Consider the following 23115-nt stretch of genomic DNA (forward strand, 5'->3'; position numbering starts at 1 on the left):
TAAATTCATGAAAGAAATAGAGATTACTTCACTGGAAAGCGCGCGCGTACGGGATTTTCACACGAGTTGGTGAAGTATCTGAAATCGAACGAGTGAGCGCAGCGAACGAGTGAGATTTCTGATACAAAACCAGCGAGTGTGAAAATCCCGTACAAAGCGCTTTCCATGCTGTAATTTGTTTGTAATGACCGCGATGACCGCGTCAAAGCCCGCGAAAACACAATTGGCTTAAAATTGGTTTGTGATTGGACGAAACGATTTTTTCACTTGTGAGAAACTCGTTTCGCCTCTATAATTGGTCGAAGTAAAATCCGAAACGCTTTTTCACACAGCAAAATTTGATGCGAAAATCTCAGTATATATAAAATAAACCAGCGTTAGAGTTTAATCCAGTTGTAACTCTAGCATAATCTTTGGGGGGAAATTTATGCCTTCAGGGCAAGTTCAAATCGGTAGAAGGAGCTTGGGAAGTGAGAGACTCTATTGGACTCTTTTACGGCTTGTGGGTTACCTTGGAGGAGAAAGAGTTTCCAAGTTCGAACGCTAATTTGCTATTCGATCCAGAACAACACCGAATGAGTGGACAGTTAAGTTTCGGTATCACTTCATATGGTTTTTGCCAACTGAACGATGACGTCACTTCAAAATATAACTTTGCGTTTTATTTTTAGGTATTTTTTGAGATTATTCTGTCTTGTTCATGTTGTACAGTATGGACAAAATATTTCTCCAGCTAAATTTGTTCGCACTGTTTTGAACAGATTGATCAAATCACTCTAGTTCGCTCACGTTGTCGTAAAAACCGCGAATTTCGTCTTTTCACGGTGTTGTTACGTCGACTATGGGAGAAACACGTGCCAAAATGGGTTCCGCTACCCTGGGTGCCAGAGGGCTTTTTTTTCTTTGTTGTGATCTCTATGAGCGGCGAAGCGATACCGGAATTATTGTTCTGTGGCGTTATCGTTCTCTTCAACTCTCTATTAAACCGTGGACAGATATAGAGCTCGAGACCTGGCAGTACATGACAGACTTGCAATGCTTACCGTTTAGCCAAAAGGTCCATTCATCCGAAAATTTTGAGCTACGTTTGAGGTAGTCCTTTCATTACAGTTGGTGCAAACGAACAGAAAGGTTCCAGCTCTTTTTGAAGGCATTTGCATTACTAGAAGTCATTGGAAACGGGATTGGTATTATTATCTTAAGCAAAAGTCGTTCATCACGTGGTAATCACACTGATTCTATCGAAAAGACAATTATTTACAGCTGGCAGAAAACCTGATGATGTAATTTAAATGGACTGATACGTGATATTTTGCCGTTGCGCAGCTAATAACAATGGCATTCGGTCAGTTCGTTTACAAAGAAATACGCACAAATAAATATTCAAATAAGGAATGGACCATCACCTTAATTAAACACAACAGATTGAGTTGATTCCTCTCATATCGAACCAAAAATTGATAAGAAAAAACACAAAAGGTTGTTGATTGCGTTGTCTGCCAATCTCAAGCAAATTATGCATGACACATGAAATGCATAATTAGCAACTGAGGAATGAACCAATCAAAATGATGGAACTCTCAACATGCCGGCGCTCGTGGTAGGTCTCGTGACGATTGGTTCAACCAAAGCTCGCATAACCTCTTCAATGCTTCAGCTAGGCCCTTGATGATGACATTGAAGTAAAATTAACCGTAAGCTCGTTACAATGCTTCTTCTTTAAATCTAAAACTCATTAAGACTCATTTTTTGCACCGTAACTTGTTACCGACGTCTCAGTGTGCCAAAGTTCAAGATTTGTTTACACGAAGCATTCGTGTAACAGAAAGCATTTTTCTTTGTAAAGGTTTTAAAAAACACATATTCTTTAAAAAAACACGATTTTAATCTTAGTTTTTGATAATGTTTTTATTATAGACTTTATGTGCGTGAAAGTTAAGGGACAAACAGCCTTTGACCCTTGCATTCGCTCTTTGTGACTCTGTGGTAGCAAAGCAAGAAGGATTAACAACGAAGGTAAACGAGCAAAAACGTTTGAGCCCCTTGTTTGCAAAGTGCACCAGTTATCAATTTATGTTCTGCTGTCTGTGGATTATCGATTACTGAACCTTAGCCAAGTTCCACATACCGAGGAAAAAGCCATGGAAGTCTCTTTCAATGAGAAACTGTTCTTCAAAAAGGTCACGGAAATCGGTACCTGATTGGCGCCCCGGCGGAAACAGAACACTTAAATCCATAGATTAAGTGTCCGAAAGCGCCAATGGTTGGAAACAAAAAGTTCTTAGTCTTTCGTAATTAGCTGACGATAGCTCGATGGCTCCAATTATTCAAAGATAACTTTATCCGGTGGATAAGTCAACACCCAAAAGTTTCAATTTGTACAAAGATTTCAATATTTAGTCCTCACGTACAATATGGATACTGACTTACCCACTGAATAAAGTTATCCAGCTTTCGAACAACTAGGGCTCCTTGTTCCTCCAGATGTCGTGGAGCCTACGAAGACGAAACCTTGGTTACTATCCGCTGACAGAGATAGGTTTCAGAGTGAGATCACTGAGATCCCTCATTGGCTTAATACATTACAGTACTCTGATTAGACGTTTCTCAATGAAATGATAGTGTTTGACCTTGGCAATATGAACGAGAAATCCAATCGATCACGTGCTTCAGAATACGAATCTCTTGATCAAAAACCGTGTCTCTGCCCGATAATATCAAATTAACAACAGAAATTGTTAGCATTATTGAATAGATGATTGCACTAATTTACTAAACTGCTGTTTGACCACAAGCACTGCACGGCTGGCAAATGTGTTCCCTTCTCTTTTCATTCGGTAGGTGCGCTATTGAAACGTCCCCTTTCATTTGGAACTGAAGTGAGTGAAGTTATGGCACTTGCTCAGTTGTCATGTTACTCCATGTTTTGGCTAACGAATTAAATATTCAAATACGTTAGACACGGTCTGCTTCCTCGAGGAACAAATGTGATCCCCCGGTGATACATATCGCATTCGATACACCAGCTGGAAGTCGCCGCTATTAAAGAAGTGGTGGGAGATTTTCCGTGACGTTTTCTCAACTCTTCGATCACGCATCTCAAGGAAAGATAGACCTCAATACAATTTTAAGATAACTGAAATCGCAACGAAGGTAAGGAATTGTTCGTTTTACATGGTAATAGTAATTGTTATTCACCTCTAAAAACCACAATTCGGTACAGTGCATGTCAATTGATAAATAATAAACACTGTTTGACGCGCCGAGAAAGAAATTCGCAGCTTATCAGAACGTTTTAGTTCGCCGACCTTACTGCTCACTTTTTTACTTCTGAAAATGGCGCAGGTGTATTTTTTCACTCTTCAGTTTTAATTATTACATAATCTGGTAGTCTTGGGCCTGACTAAAGTGTTTTCATTGACTGGCAAGTGGAGTATCTGTCCTCTTATTTGACGAATTTATGAAGCTTAAGTTTGAGGGCAAATCCTGGTGATATTTACAGGAAAGTAAATAGGAGGGCAAATGATGGGTTGTTGACGCTCTTCAGTCAAGATGGCGACCTGTAAATAAAGATTCGCCGAAGGGGTTCTTACGCTGTCTATTTAAATCTGAACGCGTGCGCTTAGTAAGTGCTGAACTGCGCGTAGTCTAAATTTAAAATCGTTTTCTTAAAGGTACTCAAATGTTGTGTCGTAAGAACGCATCCAAGCTATTGCTCACTCGTGAAACTAGAATATAGCCTAAGGCAGTTATCCACGACTGTTTCACATGGTAAAATTATCGCTCGCCTCGCTCAAATAACGGTCTTCGCTCGTTTAGTTCCCCAAACTAAGTCTTTTATCAGTCTTTGTAAGGAGACGATAAATCCCAACCGAGTGTAATGAACTCAAAACAAGCTTAAAGAGATCGACTTAAACAAAAAAATATTCAAGGGTAGGAGGGATGGCTAAAAGTAAATCATTAATAAAGCATAAGATTTTTTTTTTTTTTGCAAGATCGAACTTGTTTCTGTTCGTTTTAACTCGAAAACGACGTCAGTAAAGTGCCATCAAAGTTCACAGTAGGTTTGTCATGTGCATTTCTGGCTCATTCGCTTTATAATAACATATTCCTTCACAATTCAATCAGTCTTGCTCTTTGCTCTTTCTTTTTTCTAAATAAGATTTATATTACTGACAAAATCCTTCTTCAGCATCCTGTGCTTCTGTCTTGTTACCCTGGTCTTCGCCTACGCAGTTATATCGTGTAATTTCATCGATTGCATAAGAGTAAGCGTTTTTTAGTGTTTTTTTTTTTTAGCATATACGTGTGTCTTATAAGGAAAAATGCGGACGGCAATACGGGAGAAGAGTGCCGGGGGAGCTGGATAGCGCAGTGGTGAAATGTGACCCGGGTTCGGTTCTCAAACCTGATATCACACTCGGGTTGAGTTTGTTGGTTCTCTACTCTGGTCCCAGAGATCTTTCCCTCTCCTCAAAAAGCAACCTACGATGCCATACCCATTAAGAAAATACTCTCGCGGGAGCAACGAGCGTTTGCCGATGTAATTTACACAATGTATAATGTTTGTTCGACAACAGATCTCGATGATGAGCGGTAATTCTGCGCCAAAAAAAAAAGCCGCCCATATCAGATTTTTGCCCCTTATGTAAGAGTTCCTTCAGAATAATTTATGACAATTTTTCCAACGAAAAGCAGCGCCGGTGAGCTTTCAGAAGCCAAACAACCGAAGACATCGACGTAAAAATGAAAAATATGTCGGAAGGGAGAAGAAAGTCTTTATTTTGGAGAAGCTTGGATTTACTGCATTACAAAGTTTAAATACTCGCTTTCTCCTTGTGTGTGCAGAAAATGTGCAACCAAAGTAAAAAATGCAGAACCCGCTATTTTATTTATACGACAAAGAACCCATTTGATCTGCATCAGCAAAAGAAAGAGCAACAGATACAACGGAAGCAATGTCACCGAAGGAAGCTGAAGGAAGATTCAAGCGAATGTCTAAGTCGCCTCACAGAAATCAACAGTCTGCAAGACTACTGCAGATGATGGTGGAAGCAAGTGATACATGCTTGATATATTTCTGGTGAAACGACAATGGACAAACAATCCATTTCGAAAGGCCAACTGTTGCTTTATTGTTTTGGCCATCTTTGAGTCGTAGAATCGGAGAATAATTTCAAAAGCGTCTTAAAGGTGAAAATGTAGAATCAGAAGAATGATTTCCGAAAGCAAATCAAACACTTCAGTCATAGGGAGAATCGTAAAATAGGTAAAAATCTTATAATCGCATTACTGGGACGACAACAATCACGGCTAGCACAACAGCGTCGATCACACTTTTCACAACAGTGAAACTTTGATTAGTAAGCCTTTTAATTAAAGAAACCTGTGGGCAGAATGGCCAAAACATCTTGCTTTACAAAAAAGAGCGAGTACGGCTCCTGTTCTTGTTTTAAATTCTCATCGTAATCCGCAAATTTAAAGAGTTGATTGACATTTATAAAGTTGACGTCATCGCTTCTCCCGAAATCGACCAATAAGAACACTCCGTCACCGGAGCGCCGGGGATTCCAAACATTGCAGTCTCTCTTTTCACTCTAACCGACGCCCGCGGTATTTGCGACCCGCAGCTTCAGCCATTGAAAGAGCACGCGTAAGTAAGTTGAAAAAGAGAGACTATGCACAGTCTTATGTCTGTACAGTATCCCAAATTAGTGCACCGGCGTTAAATGCACTACACTTGACACTTGCATAAAGTTTAAATCACTTAATCCGGACCGAGTTAATGAGTTTATAGCCGTGCAAATAAAGCTCACTGTTGTTGATGAGTGGGGTCTGGGAAAAAAGGAATGAGATTTTTTTATCGTCATCTGTTTTCTCTGATATTTAAACGATTATATCTGGCAAAATCGTCGGTAAGTTAATAAGGTTCAGATCTGAATCTTATCCTTACCCTCTACATCATATGTAGAAAACGCAACTGTGAAGAAACCAGATTCTTTCAACAGACGTAATACAATTTGACAATTTCTACGGTTACACAGGACACCAAATGTTATCATCATTCAGGAATTACGCAATGCACAAAACCGAAGTCCTCTGTTGTTCGCTACGATGGATAAACGTTTCAAAGAAGAGTTGTTCAATTCTAATCCCAGGTCCAAAGTGCACAATCGCTGTCACAGACAATACGAATCTGTACTGGTTTTTTTTCAATAAAGCTCTTTTGTATATGTTCACCTATCTGTGAATTCGAACTTTGAGCATTTGCGACTAAATCCCACATACACAGTACAAGATTTAACTTTGCATCATTTCCCTAAACGATCTGCTGGGGAAATAAATATGAGAAAGACAACGGATTTGATTTTGTTCTTTTCAAGTTAAGTTGATATTTCCGTTCCGCTCACGAAAGCTTATCGTTTTCTACACGGTCCACGCATCTAAATTGAGTAAACTCTTTTCTTCAGTAAGTTTCATTAAGCCCACATATTTTATTTATAAAATAAGACGCAAACAGAGGTGGCAGACTTTATAAACAAGCGCATTGTTTGAAATTAAGGTGGCCAAAGAAAAAAGAGTATATACGACATCGTTTTTATTTCTTAGCTGGTATACACAGCCCTGTTCTCCCGAATAGTTCCCCAAGAGTTGATGGATTAAAATGAAATAACAAATTCTTAACTTTTTCCAGATGAGCCTAATTATTTCGCATACTTAATCACAGCTGTCGTGCGGGAGAAGCTGGACTTTGATCGAATCTGGTTTTTCTTGTTTTGCCATTGAATGGACAAGGATTAGAACAGACATATGGAATGCCAATAATAACATGATACAGCAGGGGTCATTCTTGAGTTCTAGATATAAAGAACAAAGTTGAGAAAGCCACCTTCATTTTTGAAAGACACGTACCTAAGCTCGACATCACTCCCCAATATGCCCGACAGTTCGTCATCCTCGTCAAGCTCCGATGAGAATTTGGCCGCGGAGAAAGAAGACGTGGAGACTAATAGTCGTACTGAAAAAGAAACGAAAAAAATAAGACGGCGATTTAAAAGAATTCGAAGAGTTTGGACCTTTCCAACTCGCCAGACCAAGCCAGCTGAAGGAGACGAGAAGGATAGAACTTCAGTTCACAGTTTACCGGCCGACGAAAAGAAGAAGAAAAAGCGATATGCGCGCAAAACATTTCCATTTAAGATTGGAAAATCATCTGATGGATCGCAAGGTGCCCACGAAGAAATCGTACCAGATGATTCTGCAGTAAAAGAAGAATTGGGTGAAGTTACTTTGGTGACTGAGAGTGAAACTGCAGAGTTGAGCGGCGATGGAAAAAACCAGAACATCCTGAGTGGTTTCTCTGATATCGATGAAAAAGAAACATTGGCCTTGCTAATGACAGAAGCTGTCCTTCAAGCAGAGGTTACTGAAAAAACAAATGTCCAAGAAGAATCCGCCAAATTGATGGAAACTACTGGCCAAGACGAAAGTGATTTGGTGATAGAAATCCCGAATCCCGAGGCTCTCATTGCCGAGGAAGAGAAGAAAAAACCTCCCGAAGAGGAAAAAAGCATTGAAAACCAAGATAGCGATAAAACAGAGAAGAGAATCTCGTTGAAAAAAGAACTTGGCAGTGTAAACCGAGTTCGTTATGGCATAGTTTCTTCACTCTCGCAGTACAAAATTTGTGTGTTTGTGTATGACAAGTTAAGTCTCGGAAAATTGATCGGGTGGTGGAGTTCCGTTGCTGATCTCGCTAGCAGTACAGCAAGGGGGATCAAACTGTATATTCTCTCTTCGTTAATCAAGAAATACCCTCAATGTTTCAAAGCTCAGTTAAAGGAAATAAAAAGCCGAAGCCAAAAAAATACAGAAGTGGCTAAGGTTTAAACAATGCAACTGAGATGATGATCGACGCCTTAGGAACACAGGCGCCTCTTCATGGCCATTAACGGCTTTTAAAACCACTACAAATTTGATTCGCCAACTCCGCGTTGAAGACACAAAAAAATGCCGTGTAATCGTTTTTTTTTCTTAATTATTCTTTCTGTTAAAGTCTCTACAAGAGAATTTTTTTTTGGTGACAAATTGAATGGAAAACAATTTTAATAAAGCTTAATCACTCTTTCGCTGTCACGTTAGGCCTTGATCAGATAAAGGAAAATTGAGGCGATATTTTCCATGTATTAAAAGCAAAAAAAATGATTCTTATAGATTTTTATTTTCTTTGATATTTTTATTAGAAATGAGCTAAGCGCACTCTATGATGTGCTACATTTATCCAGAGGCTCAACCACATTTATCCAAAGGGTCGCATAGAAAGAAGAGCAGTGGTTAAATAAGAAAAGTAATGTTAATCCTTGATAGCTTTCTATCGTTAATTTAAGGCAAAGAGTTAATTAGCTGCACTTCCCCCTTGTACTATTGTAGCTAAGTGCAACTTTGCTTTTTCCTATGATTGTCGAAAATGTTGAACTCTCGAAGGGATATTGCAAATATGGTAGTTTTCTTAAAGAAAACGATGATTATGCTATTTTTAATTAAAGTAATAAATGACTTGAATAAAGTGCACGATCACAACGTGATAGTTTGAATTTGAGCCAAGTTTATATTAGTATTGCGTGTGTTTACCGTAGGTGGTCAAGGTCCATAGTAGACCATCATTCACAAATCTATTACAAAAGCTCTCAAGATTGGTTCCGAAAACAATGGCACATAAAATAATGAACTTCATTTAAGTGTCAACTGTTTTTAGCGCTGAGACACCAATTGGTGGCTCAGTTGTTTGATCGTCGGGCTGCCATGCGAGAGGCCGTGAGTTCGACTCCGGCCGGACCCATGCAGGGTTTTGTTTTTGCTCTTTGGAGCTATTGTTTTGTGGCGTTCTCGTATCCGTCGTCGTAGTAGTCCTTGCGTAAGGTCCCTATTAACTGTGGAGAACGTGCTGTCTTTGTAATGACATCCGCAAATGATTATCATATCATATATCTTTCTTTACCCTCGGATTTTAGAGTAGCTTGGTGTAGCTAATATCTCCGAGCATTTACCCTCCCAACCATGATACACCACAGAAGACAGACCACAACACCGGGAACTACATGCCCTGCTCTTTGCGACAAGTGTGCGGGTTCTTTTACGTCCCACAGGATTATGAGACGGGGCCTACGGTTTGTAATTACAAAGGCAGCACTTTCTCCTCGGTTATTTAAAGACCCTGAGTGTTAGTCCGGCCGGAGTTGAACTCACGACCTCACGCGTGACAGCCCGGTGCTCAACCAACTGAGCCACCGGTGCGCGGTGACTTTGAAGGACTATAAACCGCAGGCCCCGTCTCACAACCCTTCAATGCTCATAACCCTGAACCCACACACTATTCGCAAAGAGTAGGGCATGGAGTTCCCGATGTTGTGGTCTGTCTTCTCTGGTGTATCAATAGCCCACTTTCGATATATTAAAATTCAGTCGTAAACAACTTAAAGATATCATCTCTTGGCTCTGGGGAATAAACTCATACAAATCCTTGTATTTATTCCCCAGAGCCTCGATATGACGCCTTTTGTCTCGGACTGAACTTTACTATATCGAAATTTTGCTAGTGTTTATCCCCCGGATAGTGATTTATCCGGTGAATAGCGCTATCCATCGTTTGAACGACTGGGACCAGGATATTAGGCTGAGGAAAGACTGGGGACCAATAGGGAAAAACCGAGAGGAACTGGGAAGGCACGGGCAAGGCAATCGGGGGTATTTCAAATTTTTAGTGGGAACTTATGAGGGAAAGCGCTGCGCTCTTCCCATGGGTAGATTTTTCCGGTATAGATGTTGGCCTTAGCCTTGGAAAAAAAAAAAACGCGCCTGCAGGGAAAAAAAGTGCTTGCAGAGTTTGAACCACGTTCACGTCTGGCGGAACACACGTGCGATAGGATTTGCTTTAATAATTGTGGATGCATCTTTTTCTTGTATTTTAGAGCAAAAGGATCACGAAAGGGAGAAGGCAAACTGACATTACAGGAGTTTTGGAATAATTGAAAGGTGTGTGTGTGCTAAATCAACGTCTTTAACGTAATTCGAGTCCTAAATACACGGAATAACTGACGTTTCAGTATATATTCTACAACGCGTACGGGCGAATTACGGCGAGCTTCTTCTATTCAAAAGTGGATCGATGATTTGAGGATATCGATCAAAACACTCCAGCTTATAGGCGCAAATTTTTAACTAGCCATGATGGCTGTTCCAATTGTAGCGTTTGAATTTAAGTTCGTTACGGGCTTTTATATGTTTAGTCCTTTTCAATCCTACTTACACATTTTTTTTGTTTCTTCATCGTTTTCAAACTGAAGCTTGCGATTGAAAAGGCGCTTTTCGGAATGCCGGTTTTTGCGCTATTAAGGTTTCGTCTTTAAAACTGCTTTCCAAAGTGCAATACGTTTTCTTGAAAATCTCTCATTTGCCAATCTAGGAGGACAGAAAGTTTTATGTAGCTATACAACTGTGATTGAATGCAGTAAAAGGTGAAAAGGGCATTCCAGATAACCCAAAAAATCAGTCTTATTTCGGTAGTTTGCTTTCTATATTTTTTAGCGAACAAAGTTCTCTATCATATTCCTTTTGATTAGTAAACAGTCGTAGCTTCTGCCTGGCATGAATGAACGATTGCATAATAATCATAAACCATAATATAACCAAGGATTAGTGTAAATTTGGTTTCGCTTTGTTGTCATTGCTGAGCCGTCATCAAATACGTTGTGTCGCAATTATGACTACATAAGTAATCTTCATAAGTGTGGCAAAGAGCCCTCAATTTCTTCTAATGGCGACAGGTGTCTCTTTTTTCGTGTTATGTTTATTCTCTTAGTCCTCCTCTTTGTTGTATGGAATCTTAAATCTAAGCTACAAATAAGTTAAGGGAAAAAACTGCGGCTGTCACCAGTAGCATTCTCGCCAGAACAATATTGTAATCGTGCCTTTTTCTGACTGATGCGGTGTATACCAGCGCTTTAAAGAAACATAAAGGTGCTTCATTTGATCAATATATACACTTATGTGTTAAAGTACATGATCCAGTTTTTTCTTCTTCTTCTTCTTCTGCCGTCGCCGTTTTTTCTCCGTTTACCATTGTCCTACCGACCAATCTTTGAGTTTTCACTAAAAGGAGTAAGTTTTTTTTTAAACTTTAAATCTGACATGCAAAAATTGGTTTAGCCCATACACATCAGTTTTTAGTTTCAATTTCAACCCCAAAACAAACGGGACACTTCCCAATGAGAGGTTTTCCGTCCGCGTGGAAGTCAACTACGTGACTGAAATCTAAACCCTTCACTCGTTTTTACCACCTGACACTCGACTCTTTCGGCAGCTTAAAACTCTTTTTTTATAGATTGCTTCTGATTTTCTTTCTGTTTGCTTTTCTTTCACTACGACCGACCGACCGATCGACCCAAAGTTAGGAAAATCACTCGACGGTAAACGAATAACAAAAGGGGACGGTCTTAACGGGTACAGTGAGCCATTTTGCTTATTGCACTAAATGAAGAAACAAATGAGTAAATTTTAAAGCCCGGAATCCTAATGTTCCTGGCCGCAATAATGCGTTTTAAGGTTGAATACTTTCAATTAGAATGGCCTTATTGTTATGGTGACTTGCACCAAAGTATTCGCACCGCTTCGACAAAAGGTTCAAACTTTGTTGCAGTGAGGATAGTATTTTTGAACGTTGGTTTCTGGTAGAGAACCCACCAATCAGGCGGTCCGTCACAGAAACAAGCAGACAAATGAAAGAAATTTTCTTTGAGCTGTTGAACTTTTGAACAAGTAAATACCAAATTAGATTTTAATGGTGCGTTTTGAGTTTGAGAAAGAAATAATCTTTTTTGCTTGAACACCTTAATTAATACCAACGCCACAGTGCAAACGACAGTGTTTGGATGCAGAACTTCTACCAGAATTCAAATTTCGCTGATCTTAGGAACATGCAGCTTCCACTCTGGATTAGGGTAATTATTGAATTTATGACCACGTACATTTTTGGGCCGCCTTTCACGTGGCGATCGTTTGCAATTGCTCTCCTTTTGTCAGTGCAAAGTTCAAAGTGTCGATCCATATTAATCCGTAAGCTTGTTTGAAAATTGCCATTTTCAGGAGAGGGGACACCTTTTCGATTATAGAAAACGGAAAATTTCAAGATTTAGTTCACCCCGCTACAGTTAAATCGCGTCACGCGTGTGACACAACATTGACCAATGATAATTTAAATTGTTGCCAGATGAAATTGTGTAGACAACCAAATCAATTGAGTGTTATGTCATGATCTTTCTCCCTTTTTTTTTTCGGGGGAAGGGTTTTGTTCACGTAACTATGTTGCTATTTTATTCCAAAATTAGCGGCAATATTTCAAAGTTAAATTGAGTTTCGCTTCGGGGCTACGCGTCCTCGCGCGTTGTTCGATACATACACCCAACCACCCCGATAAACAACGACTTGTTCAAAGCTCTCTTCAAGGTATAAAACAAAAGAAACAAAGGCTGTAGCCGGATCAAGTCGATGACACCTCTTCACATGCAAATTTCGGGTGTGCTTTGTGCCGTGGTATGAGTTGATAATATAATTAAATCTTACAAACATATGGTTTTGACTTTGAACCGCCTCATAAAACCATTCCCATTGGCCACTTAGCTAAAGGAATTACGTATTTACTTGATTTATCGCACCTTAAAACAAACATGTGACATGTGGATGGACTTTGCACTTCCTCTAAAAAAAAAAACCCATCGGGTACCTTAGATACTGCGTAACGTAATTCACTGAAACTAATTTACAACAAGTATACTCTTGTATTCTGATCGATCGTCAAAATGGAACTGATGGACAAAAAAATGAAAGATGAACAACAACACAATCTTTGCAGAAATGAGATTGTCGCCACGTGCAAAATCACATGACCACGCTTGAATAGCTTCACACCTTTTCGATTTGTAGAAGACCTATTTAACATTTTTATTCAACTTAATTTTCATTTCAGCCGAGAACGAGATTGTGAACCAAAGACGAAAACGTTCTGAACTTCCCTCAAAAATGGCAGAGTCATCAGAAACGAGTGGATTGGATAAGCAACTGATGAGCGCGAAGAACGAGACCCCAAAAGACACGAAGAAAAAACGCAAGCGTAGCAAAAAATTTGGCCGCGCCAAGTTCAGCGAAAAATCGGAAACCAAAAGCCAGGAATCTTTGACTGGTTGTATGGACGGAGAAGGCGAAAACAAGGAAGACCCCGAGGCCAATGTGGCAGAAAGTAAGGAAACTTTAACGGAAACAGGACAAAGTTCTGAAGCTGTTGAAGAAGGAACAAGCGCACAAGAACCCGACAAAATCGAAACGGAAGGAACGAAACAAGATGAAGACGACGAACTTGTAAACAAAGATAGCCCTCAAGATTCAAATGTGATTGAGGAGTCGAGAGACCAAAACCAAGAGACGAAGGCTGATGTGTCCACTGATAAAGATACAAACAAGAAGAGCAGGCGACGCTCTTTAAACTTTCTCCGCGCCTCCAGAAAAACTTCGAAAAGCAAACTCTCATCTGGTGGAGCTGAACGCGATGAAGATCAGGTGAATAAGGCCAGCGAAAACAAGAACGTAAAAGCCAAGGCGAGCGGGAAAGAAGACGAACCAAATGACGAACAAGAAGATATTAAAGACGAAGAGAAAATCGAACAAGACGCCACATGTGAAGACGCAGAAGGCAAAGACGAAGACAATTCTTCCCCCGAGGGAACACTCGAAAGGTCCCTTGGCAAAAGCAACAAAGAAAGGAAATCAAAGAGATTTGCAAGCTTTGGTCGTAACAAAAAGAAACCAGAAATTGCAATCAAGCAAAAGGAAAATGAACTAGCTGGTGGAGAAACAGGGGAGTTAGAGAAAGAAGAAAAGTCGGATGCCAGATCCAGTGAGCGTAAAAGTCAGAATATTGGAATCGAGTCAAACGAACCTGCTATCCTTGACAAGAACGATTCTCTGAACGAACCTGTTGACAAAGGAAAAGAGGACAACGAGGAAAAGCAAAGTGGAACCGTGAAAAGAAAGTCATCCCTTTTAGGCTTCAAACGAAACAAGCAACAATCCAAAAAGCAGAGATCCTCGAAAAATGAAGACCAACTAACTACTGAAGAAAGAGATCAGAGAGAGACCACCGCCAGCAAAACAGATGACGTTGGTATCACTAAAGGCGAACGACTAAAAGGAGAAAGCGAAGGAAATGGTGAAGAATTAATCAAAGGAAAGGAAGACGATAAAAGTGAAGAGAAAACAGCTGTCCCTCTAGATACGCAAAAAATGGAGGGATCAAATAAAGAAGAAATGGACGACCTCAAGGAGGAAGCTAAACAGGAAACGATCGGAGATGAAGAAACCAGTCAAGCTTCATTTGCGAAAAATAGGAAGTCGAAAATTTTGCGCTCATTTAGGAAGCTGAAATCTCCAAAGAAGAAGATGCAGGAAAATGAGAAAACTCCTGGAACATACGAGGATGACGCAAAGAAACCGGAGCAGCTGGATCAAAGTGATAATTCTGAATTCGCGCAAAGTACAGAGGAGCAGAAAGCCGCCGATGAAATTGACGAAGAATACTCGTTTAACACAATGAAGAGAAAGACAAGCGATTTGAAGAATATTGGACTCGTTCAAGCAATGAAACGGAAGAAAGAAGACAACACTGACGGAGAAGTCTTTCCCGAGCCGACCACGCATGATGACGCGCAGGACGAGAAAAAATCATCATACAAAACTCGCGAGAACACGAACACACTCGTGAACGAGTCAGTTCAGTTCAGTGACAAGAAAGAGAAAGAGAATGCTGAGGAAGACGAGGAAGGAACGGAAGATGAATCGTACGACTCCGATCTGACATTCGTATCTGAAATCACTGTGTTATCATCGCCTTATGAACTTGCTGGTGAACAAAAAGCCCGTCAAAAGAACAAAGACGAGGAATTTCGAGGTAGCTTCGTAAAAGAATCGGCGAACTCGAACAGATTGCAACTGGTCGAAGACGTAACCGAAGATGGTCCGGAACCGAATGCCGAAAAATACGAAGAACACAAAAACACAGCGAAAAAAATGACGGCAGATGCCAAAGAATCATCGGTAAACGAGTCATCGCAAGTCGCTGAGCCAGAAGTTAAAGCCGAAATGACGGAATTGGTGGCCAAAAATGAGGAAGAATATCAGCCAAATAAATTAGAAGAAACCGACGTCTTTTCAAGTCCCGACGGACTGCAAAGCACAGAGCCTTCAGAAGAAAGTAAAGTACAGCAAAATACTGAAGATACTGAGGAGTCGTCGAAAACCGAGACCAGAGACGCCGACGATGAAAATAAGTCCGATTCCGAAATTTCAACGCAAGAAGACGATTTGGACATAAACAAGAGCAAAGCTGATAAAGACAAAAAGAGTTCCTTTTCCACAAACCCCAAGGCGTGGATCATGGTACAGCACTTGGAAATGAATGATGATATTACTCGCCAGCTGGGCAACATGCTATCGATAAACGCCTTCAAACGAACCACGACATGCTGCACCATTCTGTAACTGTATCAAGTTTTACCCGGGAAGTTTTAGCGCAAAATGCTCGGGGCCTTGAGGAACAGCTTATGACCTTTTTGATATTTAAAACTGTATCCCGCTGTGGATGAGTTTTTTCGAACTCATAAAAGAGTCTAATTAGATTTTCAATCGCAAAAACAAATAGTAGATAGTTTTCTTCGTAATCTAAGGATAAGGAATGAATTTTGTCCATAGTTGATCTTGGTTTCTGTTTAATGCTCTTAGAAAGGACATATACAGTAGAACGAGATTCCAGGAAATGTCGAGTTTCAATACATAAACAGTTTAAGCTATTTAACTCGCAGTTTGCGTAAAACGATATAATTTGGTAGAATTACGAAAGCGGGTTGAAAATTCATAGCCTCGAATATATCCATGTATCGCTGACGAAAATCGTTACAACACTTATTTTAAATACAGCCGCTTTTTCCGCTCGAATATTTGTTTTTAACCAAAGTTTTGTTAACTAAGCAAAACTGGCTGTGCGTCGGGAGTACAAAAGTTTCAAGAATAACCTCTTTTATGATGCTGCAAGTTATCCGAGAAAAAAGAATGATACATCCCAATGAACAAAGAAATGTGTTCTCTATAAAATGCTTTGCATGTCAAGCAAACATTTTTCGCGCGTTTGTTTTAATGGTTCAATTAAAATTAGTGTTCAAAGTTAATCAATTATTTTTTGGCTTGGTATATTATTACCGCTGGAAGCGTGATAAGTGAACAGAGTAAGGTGAAGTCCCTCTTGCTTAGTTCGCTGGGCGCGATGCTCGAGAACAATAGCCCCGCGAGATCATAAAAGTAATGCTCAAATAGGCCTTATTCACGATAGCCGCCATGTTGGTTTCAAATTGTCATGCAAATTAGCCATGTGTTATGCTGGGAGGCAAACATTGGAAAAAGGGCAAATTGCGGCAAATCGGCCGGTCGAAATATTGAAACAACCTTGCCAAAAGTACATTTTAGAATTTAGAATTAAGTACCTTTTATGATAATTTTATATCTTTTGATTGCCTTTGACATTTTGACTTTCTACTTCGTTATCTGCTCATTTTTCACTAAAAAAACGTCGAAGTAACTTGTGTAATCATTCCATTTGACTACTTAGGTGATAAACATTCAATGAACGTGAAACAAGTCCTCTGTGTGGCTAAGGTGTTCGTTATAACCTCTCGAACTTGTGTTCTTTGCCCCCTCAGAAGTGTGTAGCTAATTTGCATGATAATAGCAAATCCAACATATCGTGAATAAGGTCTATTGGGCTTAATTTTTGGCGACTTTCTGCGGACACCATCTCCAAACTTAAAAAAACTGGCCAGTTTTTTCAACTTTAATCCTCTCCATCCATGGATGCAGATAACAAAGAATAACTTCAGAGCACTTCAATTGTTATTGGGAACTACACCATTATTTTTGATACTGATCGATGCAAAGACGTATTTGGTGTTTTTGAAATTTGACACTGCGTGACACTGTCCCTTATATGGACAAAATATGGAGCTATCGGCGGTAGAGAAAGACAAAATGTTAGGGGTTCGAGTGCGAGTCTCGTTCGAAGTGAGGAAAGGAAAGGTGGCTTCGGTGGATGTGCTCTAAAGGTCTGGCCAAACGATAAATACTGAACGATCTAACAAGTTGAAAATGATGGGGGAGGGGGGGGAGGCTTCGCAAACGATATCATGCATTCTTTCATGTCAACACGTTTAACCGATAATAAGACACAAAGGGCTTGTGCATCTTTTATGAAAAACCGTGAGATTTCTTACAGCTCTTTTGACCTCGGTTATGCATGAGAGTTAAATACGAGTAGCTCTTGTGCAATACTGTATTTCATATCTTGTCAGTGGGTTGTCAGGAATATTGTACGTGTGAGCTGGAGTACTAATGTAGATGTTTACCCAGTTTTGATCCAAGAACAGCAAATTTCGCATGACAATGCTAAGTTTTTTTAATGGTAGTTCTCAACACAATCAACAGGCAAAACCGTTTCGAAATCGGTGCTTAATTAACCCTTTGACTCCGAAGAGTGATCAGTATGTAAATTATCTTCACAATTTCAATAAAATGTCAGTCAGACAGGTATTGAGAATGAAGATTATTATCACCTTGTGACTTGTGACCTTGATATAACACCAAATTCTCATGACTACACGACAAAGAAGCCCATGGTGCTAGATAGGAGAATGAACGTGTCGATCGTAAGAATAAAGGGGTTAAGAGGATGCTCAATCTTTCTGTTGCGTAAAATGTTTTGAAAGGTTTCGGTGAATGTTAAGCAATGGTACCGGCCAGAAGTAAAACAGCTTTTTTCGTCTCAACATTTGAACAGCTCGAGTGGTCCATAAAAAGTCATTTAACCCAAGAACCAAAGTACTAATTTTAGTCAATATAACACAAAACGCAGATAACAACATCAACCAATCACCGCGCGAAAGGAAGGACATACAGCCGGCAGAAAGCGCACGAAAACTTGTGCAAAATTCGATTGATTTTAAATTCACCTCTGTTTGCAAGAGAGAGTGATGCTAGTGTTTTAAGCAAATCAGAACGGCACCAAAGTTCCTTTCAGATTCTGCTGAAAGCGAAATAGAGCGGGAATGGGCACTGAATTAATAATGATGGTAGTTGAACTGAGTGGAGTGCAATTTGGTCTGAAATCATACATGTGATTTCAAAATCGAACGAGCGAGCAGCGCGACTTCGATTTGAAATCACAAGTATGATTTCAGACCAAAATTGCACGACCCGAAGTTAAATTACCACTTTATTACATTTATTTTGATATCACACAATAATTATTTATTTGCTACAATACAGGAATTTAGTCAGTACCAATATTTTATTGATCCAGGTGGGAACAAAAATTGCAGAATTCGCCACACAATGGTTTTCTTTCTCTTTCATTTTCCTGCAATTTGATTGGTTACCTTTGATTAAATTTGATTGGTTGTTTTGTTTTCGTGTTTCTTTCTCATTGGCTGGGGAAATGGTGCGATTTAGAGCAAAAAATAGTGCGATTTGTGAATAAATCGCACTGCTAAGAGCCAATCAGATTGCAAGGATCACCAGTGATTTCTAAATGAATGAAATAAAGTAAAAAATACCCGTTAACCATCCCTTTCAGTCCGACAAATCAGTCATATCAGTTCAGTATATCATTGTCGGGGGGTAAACGCCCGAAGGTCATGTGACATCAGTTGTGGTGCTTGGCCATGTTGGAGCAAAAACAATAGAAAAATGTAGCTCATAATCTCAAGAGATGTTTTTTGTACAGTGGAGCTCAGTTGTGGAACAACTTATCTGTAGATCTAAGACAAGCGTCTTCACTGACCGATTTCAAATCTAAATTAAGTCGCCTATGTGAGAGTACTCGTCTCTGACGGGCGGACGAGCGGAAGTTTTTTGCTCTGTTAGGCCTGTCATAGTTATCTAATAAAGAGAGTTGTTTGTAACTCAACTGGATAGAACATATTTGGGGAGTTATATTTTGTACCCAGGATTCAGTTCAGTTCAGTTCAGTTCTTTATTTTCTAATAGGTATTGTTAACAAATTGGACATGCCCACAGGTAGAAGATGCGAATCTGGGTGGGTCATGTCGTGACTAAAAAGAGAAGGTAGACAAGTTTACAGGATAATCAATAAGATAAATGTTCAAGAATATAAATTATAAAATTAAGTTTGTGAGCTAATTAGTACCACATTAAGAGAAAGCGCCATGAGATATCTTATTTTACAAAATTCTTAATAGATCTAAATCTGGAATAATACAATTAAGGCTATACTTATTATTCTAAGAAAATACAACAAAATCTTAAGAAAACTTTACCTGGTAGTCTTGTAGTCTTCCGAAGTCAGGATATCGAAAAGTATTCTTAATTTTTCTTTTAAAGTCATATTTTGAAAGATTTCTTAATGTAAGAGGCATCTCGTAGTTAGCTTACACAGGATATGAGTATGTGCCAATTTTCTCATGTTCTCTATGAAACACACTCCGATTTTTAAGGTACCACGATTTCTCTTCCTCAAGCTGTGACGTCATTATAAATAAGGTCATTATAAATAAGGGCAATTAAAAACCATCATGACTATGGTGCGTCACCCGCTATCAAGTCTCTTTCAGGCACATTTGGTATGAACTCTGCTGGAGTATTTTTCAAGGTTTTGCACCACTCTGACCATCCGATGATTTCCTTGAAAACAGCCACAGAATGTTGCCGCAATTTTAATGTCTCATAGATGTGCTGCATTTTCTCAAGTCGTGTATTGTACATAAAGAATGTGAGTGATCCCTGTCGGGTGCAAGTTTATGTTCTAAGAAAAAAATCTTCTTTCTTTCTTGAATATTTCTAATTCTGTCTATTATTTACTTCGAGTTCCGAGAGCATCTTTTGGCCTTTCCTACATTTCCTATAGACGATTTTCTTAATCAGCTTTTTGCCCCTTTAATTAAAGGTCGTCTCCGTTTTTCAACTCCTAGAAAGCACCAATGAAAACCATTTTTGTCTGAGTTTATACATCTTATTCCAAAATGGCCGCCACTTAGATATTCTTTTGTTTTTATTAAAATTAGACCTGGATGCCTCGTTCAAGGCAAAATAATCTTTTGAATTTTCAGTTCAAGAACGAGGCATCCAGGGCTAATTTCAATAAAAACAAAAGAATATCTAAATGGCGGCCATTTTGGAATAAAGTCTATAAAATGTTACCTGCTATAACTTTTTAATTAAAAAAAATTGTTGCTTGTTTTCGGACAAAAATGCCAGTCCTTGAAAATCGTAATAAAAATAGCGATCTAGAATTTAAATGTTTTCTACATATACTGTGTGATTCCCTCACAGGGTCCCCCCCCTCCCCACCCCGCTCAGACGTTTCCTCTGTCCTTGTGTTGGCTCAGTTCGGATTCATTAAGAGCCGACCAATCGTACTGGTCTATTACATGCTCATAAACAGCTCCCTCGCCGCCACAAACCATTCAATGGACAAACAGAACCTCTTTCCATGTATCTTTCGCCAACCCATTTTTGAAAGTTATGTTCTTTAATTCTCATTCATTTGCAATCGGATTTATCTCTACCAAACTTAGGTCCTCATTCAGGCCGAGATCGCCCCCCGACACGCTTGTAGAGCCTGTAGTACGCGAGGGTGATGAAGGCGAGCATCGCTCTTCTGCCACACTTCTAGCCAGCGAGTTTCCTCGGTCAATCACTCTTTCCTTTTGAATCCAATCCTACGAAAAGAACGAAGAAAGAACTGCTATGTCACAAAACGCTAGGAAAACAGACTTGCTTTGTGAAATTTCAGACATAAACCAGAAATTTCATACCATAACTTCATCTTTGTACATTTTTAAGCTCAAATCCATCTTGGTTTTGGACCTTTTTCCAATATACTTAACCTGCTGAGGTGAAAGGGCAAAGTGTGTCAAAACAAAACCAAACTCTTACGGTTGTGACGTCACAAGACTTTCACAGAGCACCCGGGACTTGAGGCGAAAAAAAATTGATTCTAATATAAGAATTCCATGGATTATTTCATAAAGTACTCTATTCAGAAGCGGGACTATTGAGTTTTGGTCCCACAAGGGAAAACAGCGGTAACACCCGATTCAGTCTATAAGATATGTGAACGTCACTGTGATATGTGAACTGATTAATTGATTGTTGATTGAGCATCGGGCTGTCACGCGGGAGGTCGCGGGTCGCGGGTCGCGGGTCGCGGGTCGCAGGTTCGTTAAAGAACCCACACAATATTTGAGAAGGGCAGAGGATAAAGTCCCCGGTGTTGTGGCTGCCCTGTCCTCTCCAGCATAAGTGACCGGCTTGGCGGTGGTGTGTCTAAAAAGGCTTGTGGTGTATGAGGCCACCTAAGCAGAAACAGCCACAAGTCAAAAAGGGACTTTGCCGAGTGCTGGGACATGTAGATGTAGATGTGCCTGTAAGTAAAACCTAATGTTTCCAAATAGACAGCAGGGGCTTACGCATCACCAGAAAGTCAAAGTGGCGTTTCGACTAAGGTGACTGAGTGGTATTCCCTACCGTTTGATTTGGCTCTAAATCCCTCACATAATCTTCACTGAGGTCAAGGAGCTCCTGATAGGAAACAGTTATCTCTTTCCGAATGTGCATGTCCTCTGTTGACGAACGAAAAGAAACTTTGAAGTCACTCTTCCGTACTGAAACCAATAATCTGCAGCAAAATATCCCGACGGTACACAACTTTACCTCTCTCGTCAGTGGGGTGTTCCTTGCGATACTCCATTCGGAAAAGGAATGCTTCAAGGATGAATGCGACGATAATTGTCATAACAACCTGAATGATAAACAAAAAGATGGCAGTCCAACGCACCAGCCTGCTCAAAGTTACCTCTGTTTCTAGTCCCAAGGCCTCTGAACTTCAGCGCGGCTAATCTATTTGAGGTCACGTGATGCGAAAGAAAAAGCGTTCGTCCTCCTGTAAGAGGAATTAACTCATAACTTAGGACCTTCGAAAAAGCTACCCAGGGGACTGGACAAAGAGCGCTTATTCCAACAGAGCGAGTATCGTAATGTAAGAAAATGACTCAATGCTCGTTTCGAGCAAATAAGTAGCTTCATTTCTTTTCGTTTTTGACACTGAATCAGGTTTAAATATGTCAGTCATTGCTATACTAAGATGGGTACGGTCAGGTCATATAGGGGCGAACCGACAGGCTCACGAGGGCAAATGAATTGAGCCAGGTTGTATTACCTAAAGCAATCCTTCTAAATATTGACAAAGTTTGGTATCAACTGGGTTCATATGCTGATGTTAACAAGATAGAAAGGTTTCGCTTATGACTCACCATTGTGACAATGTAAAACGACATGAAGAAGATTCTTGCCCAGTCTGACGTTTTGTAAACAATTCCTTCCTATCACGTGCAAAAAAAAAAACGTGAAGACGAAGACAATCAAACAAACCAATCACAACACGAAGCAAAATTTACGTAGCCGGAAGAACTCGCGGGAAAATGCTTGCTTCTCATTGTAATCAATCAATCAATCTCCAAGCGTAGTAATTCTGGTACAAATATACAAAACACATATTAAAGGAAAGGTATTACAATTGAAGCCACTGGGAACTCAGAAAAATCCGAGCCCCAGATGGGATTCTGGAGACTCTGTGGCGAGCAAGGTTAAAATGTGGGTATTTGACTCGAGCTGCATCACGCAGCCACAGAGTCAAATAGCGACAGACAAATAGCTCTAACCACTGAGCTACTGGAGACTCTTGCTCACCATAGAGTCTCCAGTAGTTCAGTGGTTAGAGCATCCGTACTAGATAAAGGAGTGTCGTGGGTTCGAATCTCATCTGGGGCTCGGATTTTTCCGAGTTCTCCAATGGGTTCAATTGTAATAATACCTTTCCTTTAATATGTGTTAATCATTATCTCACATTCGCTCAAATAAACAAAACGCGCTTTTAAGCCGTTTCCAAGCGCAGCATGTGCGTTTTGAGAGAAAAACAAAGTCATGAACTATTAATTACCATTATAATGA

General features: G+C 39.9%; 3 protein-coding genes across 8 annotated transcripts in view; 2 read left to right on the forward strand and 1 right to left on the reverse strand.

The window, feature by feature from the left end:
• Nucleotides 1–1578: 1578 nt before the first annotated feature.
• LOC138047361 (DNA ligase 1-like) lies at nucleotides 1579–16268 on the forward strand. 4 transcript variants are annotated; one of them, XM_068894182.1, is made up of 5 exons: nucleotides 1617–1694; nucleotides 1918–2016; nucleotides 2842–3153; nucleotides 9969–10032; nucleotides 13022–16268. In XM_068894182.1, exon 5 carries the CDS (start codon nucleotides 13075–13077, stop codon nucleotides 15583–15585), a length of 2511 nt encoding a protein of 836 aa, XP_068750283.1. In that variant the 5' UTR covers nucleotides 1617–1694; nucleotides 1918–2016; nucleotides 2842–3153; nucleotides 9969–10032; nucleotides 13022–13074; the 3' UTR covers nucleotides 15586–16268. The 4 variants fall into 4 exon arrangements, with proteins under 4 accessions (XP_068750286.1, XP_068750283.1, XP_068750285.1 ...); XM_068894185.1 differs by lacking the exon at nucleotides 2842–3153 and having other exon boundaries at nucleotides 1579–1656; XM_068894184.1 differs by lacking the exons at nucleotides 1617–1694; nucleotides 1918–2016 and adding an exon at nucleotides 2705–2837 and having other exon boundaries at nucleotides 2960–3153.
• On the forward strand, nucleotides 6937–7890 carry LOC138046829 (uncharacterized). Its single transcript, XM_068893409.1, has one exon. It carries the CDS (start codon nucleotides 6937–6939, stop codon nucleotides 7888–7890), a length of 954 nt encoding a protein of 317 aa, XP_068749510.1.
• A 4346-nt stretch (nucleotides 16269–20614) lies between the features above and the next one.
• The window catches only part of LOC138047363 (two pore channel protein 1-like), a 27675-nt gene continuing 25174 nt past the window's right edge, over nucleotides 20615–23115 (reverse strand). For 2 of the 3 annotated variants that reach the window (XM_068894187.1, XM_068894190.1), the window contains 6 exons: nucleotides 23105–23115; nucleotides 22419–22487; nucleotides 21820–21907; nucleotides 21634–21728; nucleotides 20922–20996; nucleotides 20615–20825 (listed from right to left, as the gene is read on the reverse strand). The exon at nucleotides 23105–23115 is cut by the window's right edge and continues 36 nt beyond it. In XM_068894187.1, the coding sequence (XP_068750288.1) occupies nucleotides 20643–20825; nucleotides 20922–20996; nucleotides 21634–21728; nucleotides 21820–21907; nucleotides 22419–22487; nucleotides 23105–23115 (521 nt within the window). In that variant the 3' untranslated portion in view covers nucleotides 20615–20642. The remainder of the gene's footprint in view (nucleotides 20826–20921; nucleotides 20997–21633; nucleotides 21729–21819; nucleotides 21908–22418; nucleotides 22488–23104) is intronic. The other variant, XM_068894189.1, reaches the window with a different exon arrangement.

Source organism: Montipora capricornis, chromosome 4, assembly GCF_036669925.1.
Source record: "Montipora capricornis isolate CH-2021 chromosome 4, ASM3666992v2, whole genome shotgun sequence".
Classification (NCBI taxonomy): Eukaryota; Metazoa; Cnidaria; class Anthozoa; order Scleractinia; family Acroporidae; genus Montipora; species Montipora capricornis.